This window comes from Anopheles merus, chromosome 2R, assembly GCF_017562075.2.
Source record: "Anopheles merus strain MAF chromosome 2R, AmerM5.1, whole genome shotgun sequence".
Classification (NCBI taxonomy): Eukaryota; Metazoa; Arthropoda; class Insecta; order Diptera; family Culicidae; genus Anopheles; species Anopheles merus.
In genome coordinates, this window is record NC_054082.1 from 54,561,275 (window position 1) to 54,570,843 (window position 9,569).

General features: G+C 47.4%; 2 protein-coding genes across 9 annotated transcripts; both read right to left on the minus strand.

Annotated features, from left to right (window-relative positions):
- Positions 1-143: 143 nt before the first annotated feature.
- On the minus strand, positions 144-7,087 carry LOC121588586 (segment polarity protein dishevelled). Of its 8 annotated transcripts, none has more exons than XM_041906670.1 (4): positions 6,820-7,087; positions 3,874-5,790; positions 3,481-3,516; positions 144-2,459 (listed from the first exon to the last, which is right to left on the minus strand). In XM_041906670.1, exons 2-4 carry the CDS (start codon positions 5,558-5,560, stop codon positions 2,248-2,250), a joined length of 1,935 nt encoding a protein of 644 aa, XP_041762604.1. In that variant the 5' UTR covers positions 5,561-5,790; positions 6,820-7,087; the 3' UTR covers positions 144-2,247. The 8 variants fall into 8 exon arrangements, with proteins under 8 accessions (XP_041762604.1, XP_041762603.1, XP_041762606.1 ...); XM_041906669.1 differs by having other exon boundaries at positions 3,853-5,790; XM_041906674.1 differs by lacking the exon at positions 144-2,459 and adding an exon at positions 2,879-2,993.
- Positions 7,088-7,848: 761 nt separating this feature from the next.
- On the minus strand, positions 7,849-9,178 carry LOC121588298 (pancreatic lipase-related protein 3-like). Its single transcript, XM_041906053.1, has 3 exons — positions 9,032-9,178; positions 8,148-8,954; positions 7,849-8,082 (listed from the first exon to the last, which is right to left on the minus strand). The coding sequence occupies exons 1-3, from the start codon at positions 9,087-9,089 to the stop codon at positions 7,862-7,864; spliced, it is 1,086 nt and encodes a 361-aa protein (XP_041761987.1). The 5' UTR covers positions 9,090-9,178; the 3' UTR covers positions 7,849-7,861.
- Between the last annotated feature and the right edge of the window lie 391 nt (positions 9,179-9,569).

Below are 9,569 nucleotides of genomic sequence, written 5' to 3' on the forward strand. Positions count from 1 at the left end.
AAAACTGAAAGTCATGCTCAAACTGCACATTTGATGCAGTTGTGTTGTACTGTGCCACATTTACCACCAGCCTGGACATATGGCAGAGACACCAGCATGCTTTCGGATGTACACACACGCTACTCAACGACATCAGCCGTAGGTTTACAAGTTCAAGTATTTCATGCATTTTATTATTTTGCATTAATCTTCCTGCATCATCCGGCATTCACGTTTACACCCATGCACATCTCTCTCTACTTAGGACCATTCGCAGTTTCATTCCTTTATCAAACCATGCGCACGTTACCACATCTCCATCAAAAACCAATGATTCACACATCGGGTTTCCACATACTAAGTTTTGCCCTATGGTCACATTTTGTGTTAGTTCTTTGTTGACTGCTTGCTACGATACCTCGCCGTACAATAAATTCGTATATCATCGGATTTCCGTCGGTTAACCTTTACACGTAACCACTGGTGCATCACGCTCTAGATGCATTCCAAATTGCGTCCCGAGGCGGGCATGTGATGCACATTCATCACGCAAAACGCACCAAACGATGGGCACGATGGAAGTTACGTATGTAGAAATTTCTTTTGGCCACATTTTTTTTCGCAATTGCTACTTTGCACCGATGCCTTCGTTTTATTTTTTTTGGCCGGGCACTCCTGATAAACATATAAATGCAAATGTTGGCTTGTATCGAGAACGCAGACCGATTTCACAGAACCAAACATGACTGTGCCCGTCGAATGCATCGTGCGGGTGTACGTACATCGATTGTTCACACCAATTACTGACACATACTGACTACTTTTTTCCGATATTATTGCAGCGCACCGAACAATCTTATCGGCTATATTCACCGTTCACGTTTACAAGTGAGTTGGTTCAATCTAATCGTAAATTGTGTATTCAGTTTTAGGTTTCCTTTATAGGTTCTGCTCCTCCCGCCCCGTTCGTATAATTTGCTTAAACTTATAGTTTGTTTTGCGTGTATCTGTTTCATGTTTCACTCCTACTAACTGTATGTATCATTTTTTACGCCTTTGTTTAAGATTAAATTCCCGCCATTACGACTCCCAATATATAGCTTAGCATCAGTTCCGGTATAAATACTCTAACGTTTTCCGTTTTGTAAAATATGTATATATATTTTTGCCTTCTAAAATAATTGATGTTTTGCAAAATAATCATAATATAATATAATTAATAATAATCGTAATAATAAACACATTTACAATGGTTTCGGAAGCGAACGTAAAATTATCGTTTTGTGGTGTAAAAAGGAGTTACATACAACGATAAAATCTCAATGAAGATAGATAAAGCAGGAAAACACAAAGCAACCGACCAAATAAACTTTGTAACAAACGTAGCAAAGAAAAAGTCCCTAAATACAGGAAAACTGAAACAAACTGAAGGATGGCGCAAAACGACGAACATGTTAAAGAACAATCTCATTCCTCGCCGCTTTTGTCGCAGTTTCGTTATCAGCCAAAATAAACGAAGAAAAAAGCAAAACAACTATGTGTTAAAAGCGATACGTAAAACAAATAGATAAGCAAAGAAGGTGTCCCTACAAAAATGCTCTAGTATGGTAGCTTGTATCCAATCCCTGCTTCCCGTTATGAACATTGTCAATGTCCCGTTCCTTGTCGCTGTGCATATTTGCAATCTCTCATCCACGTTTTATGAGGACATCGTCTCCTGCAGACAGCCGTGCATTTTTCGCACACCTTGGCAAACAACTTTCCTTAACTTTCACTACGATGCCAAGCCGCTGTCACACACGTACGGCTAGCGCTTATGTCCCAGAGTTAGTTTAGCGAATTTTCCTCTGTTTGCTAACTTATGCTCAGTGTTTTTCCCTGCTTTTCCAATAGTTTGAATATAGTGAGTGCTTGCGGTACACACCCGCGCAACCGGCCGACGAATGTCGCCGTCCGTCGCGGGCCCCGACACAATGTTCTTCCCACGGCTTCTCTCATTTTACACTAAACGGGTGGGGGAGTGCGGTGTTTTCTGCCCCAAAATCCCTCCTCACTCTTGTGGCGTAATGTGTGTGTGTGTGTGTATATATATCTGAATGTGCGCAGTTCTGGCAATTTTGGCTTATACTTCACACCGGAAGCCAAGCAATCGGCAGAAGGACCATATCTTGCCGTAAACAAACACCTACCACTCCCTCCCCCCCCCCCCCCTTCTCCCCCACACACAAGCACGATCGCTCTCATCACTGCTGCTGCTCCTTATATGCCCTACTGATTGTTATATATGTGTCCCGATTCCTTTCGGCCACTACCGTTTCGACCGAACGATTGCTGATGCTGAAGTTGATGCTGTTGCTGCTGCAAAGTGGGCTGCATCGGCTGATGCTGGAAGTAGATGCTGTCCTCGTACCCCTCGTCGTCCTTCGTGCTGATCAGCTTGCCGCCGATGCCTCCGCTGCCTAATCTCGTTGTCTTAAAGTCTGCAATGCCATGCAATGTTGCCACCACGCCAAACGAAATGGCACACCACCAACGGAATATGGATAACAATGTGATGGTAAAACGAGAAAACGAGGTTGGTTCAGGTTCAGGATAATCGTTTGTAAAATAAGGATGAGCGGCGCCGCGTTGAGCCGAGGCCAGGCAAGGTAGGACACAGGTGGCAGTCGTTGTTGGTAGTCACATACACCCGCAACAATATTAATTTTAAATGCAATTCGTTTTGGCAAAACGTTTGCAAGTCCGTATTTTATATTCGGTGCGGGTTTTGTTTTTGGGTGTTTGTGGGTGTAAATGATGAAAATTGGTTCATTATTATCGTTGAAAGTGGTGTTGTTTTTTGTTGGTGGTGAAGACGGTGGTAGGTGGTGTTGGTGGTGTTTGGTGGTGATGGTGGTGGTGGTGGTGGTGGTGGTGGGACATACGTGTGTTCCGTTTGTTTTTCGTTTTGTTTCGCGTTTGTTAAATTATTTGAAAAAGAATCGAAATGAAAGCAAATCATAAATAGCTCAAAACTGAAAGTAAAAAATTAACAAAGAAAATTCGTGTAATGCTGGCTGATGGTGTGGGTAAGGGAGCCCGGAAAGTCAGTTTAAAAACGATGCAGGGTGCAGGATGAATGTAGTGAAAAATGCATATCGAACCTAAGCAGATAGGACTTTGGTTATTCAATCGGGTTAGGTGGGGAATTAGGGCATATTCAGATTACTGAAAGAGATTCTACAAAGTATTTCCTCTCAAAAATTCCACCCAATGAAATATGACTCCAACGATAACGATTTAACGATAACAGAAGACAAAAGTAAGAAGAAATAGTTAACCATAATAGATAGTAAAAGTAATTTGAGATACTTTAGTATATCGAACATTTGCTGTTCTTCAACAGCATTCGAGTTATTGTTAGGAATAGTATTAGAAAGAGTAAAAGAAAAACACACACAAAATATTCTAAACCTAATGTTATTAAATTGTTTAGTGTAAGAACGAAACATAAGACTCTACCTCCGCTGCTGTTCCCTTCACCAAAACGAAGTGTAGCTGAAGAGCAATGAAAACGAAAGAAAACTCATTTTGAAACAGAACCAAAACAATACAACGAGAAAGCGGAAATATACTAGAACCCACAACATACTGGTACAAAGTACAGCTAAAATCATCCCTTCGGTCAACAAGCTAACAGACTGAGAAGTAACTACAGTGATCAGATATCAAAGAAAAGCACAGTTTAAAAGATAAATGTCTACTTTGCTTGGATGCTTTTAAGCCAGCACGCAATAACAGTGTAGTGTTTGGCACTCCGACCCAAAGTAAAGGAACAGTGTCAAAGGGGGCACGTGGAATGGGGGATGGAAATGGACCGAAAAAATGAAGTACCTGAAATGTCTTGCTCATTACCGCGGTTCGATGATCCGGACGATTTGTTCGATGCGTTTGCGATCGTCATCTGGTTGGTCTGCTGTATGACGGCTGCCAGGTCGCTCTGCGAGGCCGACGTGTCCTTGCTGGTAAGAATGTCGGAGCTGCTCGACCCGGACGACGGATGCCGCTCCCCGGTGCATCCGTACTGGATCGGTTGGTAGCCATGCGACGGGTTGTAGTTACCAGAGTACGTCATGTAGATCGGCGGATTGGGCAGTGGCGCGATGTCGCTCAGCATGCTTTCCGTGTCCTCGAGCGACATGTTCGAGATGTCCTGGCGGATGCCATTGCCGACGACGTAGTAGCACTGCTCCGAGAACGTTAGCTTGTTGACGGTGTGCTTGATGTAGCCGCGCCTCAGCATTAGCGAGACGTACTTGCGGGCCTCCCTGCGGTCTCCGATACCGTCCACGTGCTCCAGTATCCAGTTGACAACGTCCGCGCCGATAAACGCATTCGGAATGGTGATCTTGAGCCACATCCGGTCACGAATCTCGAGCCCACTGTCGGGCTTTGTCATTGCACGTACAATATCCTTCATGTCCATATCGGCGTGCAGGCGCTCAAGCACCGATTCCGGCAGATCGGTGTTGATCGTGTCCTGCGAGCGCAGCGCTGCCGTATGTGCCACCCACGCGCCCGGATCGATCGGCCGAACCGGTTCGGTGCGCGGGATCGTAAAGTATCCCTTCGGATTTGGATCCCAGCATTTGGCCACCACTAGTTTGATCGGGCCGGGCTTCTGCACGACCTCGCGCAACACCCGAACCGCTTCGTCGTTGGTCATGTTCTCAAAGTTGACATCGTTCACCTGCAGGATCATGTCACCCGGCTCGATTCGTCCATCGAGTGCGACCGCACCGCCCTTCATGATGCTGCCCACGTAGATGCCACCATCGCCGCCCCGGTTCGACTGCCCCACAATGGAGATGCCCAGGAAGTTCACCGTATCCATGTTGATCTGCACTGTGATGATATTGAGCGACATGGTCGAATCGGTAATCGAGCTGTAGGACGAGGTGCGTGACATGGACGGTGCGCGCTTTTTGCGTCGCTGCGGCTTCTTGCGCACCTGCAACCGCTGCACGCTGCTGCACTCCGTCATATCACGATCGAGCGTAATTTCGCTCTCCGTTTCGAATAGACTGGTCGAGTCGAGATCACTCGATACGACCGAAGCCGACTGGTAGGTGAGCGGATTCATCGGCATATTCATTATGTTGTTCATCGTGGGTTTGTTCATGCTGCGCAGCTGGGCCAGCGTTGGCCGCCCATCGATCATCTCCGTCGGCTGCAGCTCGGAACAGTCGGACTGATTGGAACCGTCCGCCGTCACCAGCCACGACACGACCTTCCCATTGAAGCAGGGCAGTATTGTTGCATCGTCCGCAATTTCCTCCTTCACGACACCAAAGTCCGCGTCCATCGATTTGAAAAAGTATTTGTAGTTGATGTTTTGCTTATTCAGAACCAGCTTAAAGTCCTTCAGCGTCACCTGCGGCGCAGGTAACGGTATCTTCACTAGGTACGGTGTCGTTTCATCATCGATGTGATAGATCACTTTCGTTTCGCCACCGCCACCGCCTCCGCCACTTCCACCCCCAGTGCTACTGCTTCCGCCTCCTCCCCCACTTCCGGTCGAGTTTTTATCGTCCATGTTCATCCCAGATTTTGCACCGTAGCCTCGTGATTATGCCCTGCTCTAAAGGACACACACACACACACTTATTCACTACGATTTGATCTGCCCCTTAGCGGGCAATAAAAGTTCTTCCTGTTTCGACTGTTGTACACACTTTCTTCGGGAAAATGCTGTATGATCGAGTAAATGCACTTATTGCACTGTTTGCCGACAGTTGATCGCTCTAGGCGCAGTGTTTACGAAGCACATGTCTGGAAATGAGAAGAAAAAAAAATACAGTTAATTGTTTGAAAACTGGTTTTCGAAATTCGTCCTACAGGGACACTTGGTGCACAAAACGCAGTGCTACGAAAAATTAACATAGAAAGCGGTCATTGATGCATTGTGGAAGCACACAAGTGGATCATCCGGTTCCCTCATCATCCCATTAGGGCAGCGATTAACTAGCTAAAGACCCGTGCACTAGACGCTGATCAAAGGGTGTTTATGGTCCATTCCAAAGACGCACTCCGTCGCGGGATATTCAAAACCGGAATGCTAATCGGTACCGTAGGAAGCGCCCTAGCTGAGATACAGCCGCGGAAGCTAACGGTGCCGGCATCGGCCAGACAGCATGCAAGATAAACGGTGTCACGTCTACGGGCGGACCCAGCCGCTGTGAAACGGGCAGTGGTAGGTGACTCTTCTGCGGGGCCAATGGCAATGCAGTTCCCCGATGGGTGTCAAACTGTTGATAACCTGCCCAGGGATGCTGCACCACGGTGGACGAGAGCAATGAACGAAGACTGTGGAACGGTGGCTGAGCATTTTATTTGCACTGCACTAGAACAGGAAATTCAACTTTTGCACTGGGTAGCGGTAGTGGGGGCAGTGGATTCTAACAACGTAAAAATCATTCTGATTAAATGATTCTGCAGCGAAGGGCAGCGGAGAGCGTTGCAGTTGCACTTTTGTTGTTTTCTTTTGCTTCGTATGCACCGTAATGAATGGCACTGCCCGTGTTTGCGGGCGGAGCGCTTCTTTATTTATCGATATTTTTTAGCGTCCACCATGATTGCCGTCGTGCAGGCGCAGGAGTGACAGCTCAACACAGACGGCAAAGAATGCAAAGAAGAAGAACAAGAACAGCACTGCAGCCAGAACAACAAATGTTTCCTGTCGCTGCATTTCGGGCCATTTCGATCCGCGTCATGCCGTTGTCGGGCAGGAGAGAGTGCACCTGCCGCAAATTATGGCCCGAAGGTAAGCAAACACGCACGGTGGCACGCAGCGATACACACCTATCAAGGAACAGCAGAGCCGTCGTCGTCGACCTGTGCGTGACGTCAGGCATCTTCTACCACCAACTACGAGCCACAATCATGGGAAACGTTGCACACGGTTTGCTGCATGCTTCACGGTCACAAAAGCATCGCCCACGGCTGCACCAAGGGTCCGGGGGCCGTTTTACGCGAAATGCAGCGGGTTAAATGCACTTTTCCACGAAGAAATTTACACCTTCCGAGCTTTGTTGAGTTTCTGGCAAAAGTTTTGTTGCGGAATGACAGCTTGTGACGGCACACCGTGGCGTCGTCGGGCCCCCAGCGCTGACAGTTTTCGTGACGGTTTCTGGAGGCAGTGATGCCAGATGCGCAATTTGAAATGCAGTCGTCTCGAAATATTTCATGTATCGGAATATTTCACATTTTTTTATTTTTTTATTTCTGCTTCAACGTGTGTGTGTGCGCGCGTGTGTGTGTTGAAAAAAGTTATCTAATTTCTAATTCTTTTCAAGCACTGGAGCGAGCAGCAAGGCGTCTTCAAATTTGGCGGCATCGATCGATTTTCAACGATATGAAATATTTCAACGTAACGGTCCGTTTCCGCACCAGCGACGAAATTCAAAAAACGCCGCAAAGTTTGAATTTTCGTTGAAATGTTTCAAAGCGACCGTTGCATGGCGCGTGGGGGTGCGTGACCGGTCCTGCATGATCGCGATTAGTGGCTAATTTCGTTCTTCGGCACGAAAAAGAACCTCGCAGAGCAATTAAACACATGCATTTGAATGTGTGTGACACATGGAGTACGGATGGGGCTGAAAAAACAATAACGATCATGCGCACATGCGCTCCCAACTGAGCAGCATCACAACACAAGATATACATTAAATTCCCTTTTTTTAAAGCTTTATGATGTGTAGCCAGCAGTCCAGCCTCTTTTCTAACCAGGCTGTTAGTGAGAGCCATCACAATAACTCAAATAAAGTCCCCCAAAAGTTCAAATGGCTCAGCACAGACAGCCCAGAACAAAAAAAAAACATCTTTTTAACGTCGTTTTTTTATTTCATCCTCTTGCGTACGGGAAACGACTGTTGGTCGATAGGACAAACAGGCCAGATTTTGTTTTGTTCACGGGTTCGCCTCCCATATCCACCGTTGGAAGATCGATGCGGCATACGCTGCCTTCGATTTGCTGCACGGTATCGCACGGTACCGCCTTAAACCCGACCGGTGTATAAACGGACTCGGCATACAGCTCCCAGGCGCGGCCATGTGAACAGGACACTGGAACACAAGCAAAAAGCAGTTAGTTTTCAGCGGACACTCACAGCCGGTGTTCGCTCGCTTACTTCCGAATATCCACGGCAGACAACCGGGCTGGTGTTTGCCGCCATTCGGGTAAAAATCAGCTGTACCGATCGGATCGTACATGCCCAGTGCACCGCCGTTCGTGTGGATCACTTCCACGTACGCTGCATCCGTGCCATCCAAACGACTCTTGGGGTCCCGGCTGGAGAAAAGGGGTCCAGCGGGATCAAGTCCAATGATAGCGCCTACCCGCCCGCTTGTGACTCGTTTCCCGCTCAGCCCGGCTAGGTGCGCTCCAAGGCTGTGACCAACCAGATGCAGCTGACTTAGATCAAGGTTGGTAGTGTTGTGCAGAAAGTCGACAAAGCCAGCCAAAGATGCAGCAACCTGATCTAGCCGCAATCTAAGCAGAATGTAGTCTAACAGTCCCGCCGTGTCGCTCCAGTCGATCGAGATAATGTTAACGTCGTTCGCATACAGCAGCGCATCTTTCACGCTTTGGCAAAAATCCGAATGCTGGCAGTTGCAGAATCCATGCACGATCACCCGCGTTGGGCGCGAGCCGTTGAAGAAGGAACTCTCGACCGACTGCACCGTCGGCACTAATCGCTGGCTGATGGTAGGGTTTTGTCGCGTAAATAGATGGAAGCTGATGTTGGCCGGTTCGGCAGAGCTCAACTCCTGCCAGAAGCTGTGCTCTTTGGTGATCTCTGCACCGCCGTAGGCATTGATGTGCTTTTTCAGCACGTTGAAGAACACATCGTCACAATACCAAGAAGAACTTTCTTCAGTGTAGTTGAACGTGAGCCGATTGTAAAGGATCGGTCGGCGTTTGTTTGGAAGCAGCCCTGATAGATCGAACACTCTCGTTAAAAACTCACTCATAATCACAATATGCAGCTGTACGGCTTTTAGCGACACTTACCCGCAAAAAATATGATTAACAGTATAAATATTAAAAAGTAGCTTGATTTAGGCAGCATGCTTGCGGAGCTTAGTCTTCCCAACTGAACACTACGGTGAGTTGTAGCTGTGACTGCACCGACAAGAGAGTGGAAACTAAAGAATGTTACTTTCATACTCTTTCCATCGTTTGGTGATAACCGTTGCTGATGATGCTGCGTTATCTCTTGCCCACGCGATGGTCGATTATCAGAGACAGAGCAGTTCTTCGGGTTGTTTCCGGCAATAAGGCAAAAAATAGTTTCTATCACAAACCCAAGCATAGCGTAAACATCGACCCGAAGAACAGTCACCAGAATGCCGACAAATCTTGCTTCGGATCAACGGATCGCAATTATCACAGCTATTTACCACCGACCGACCGGCCCTGGTCCAAACTCATTACGGGCAATTCTGCACGGACTGGTGTTTTCTTCGTAACCTACATCCAGATGGTCTCCCATATTGCGACTGTAATGGGGTCCACGGGATGTAAGACAAACGGAGCTGCCAGATCCGCA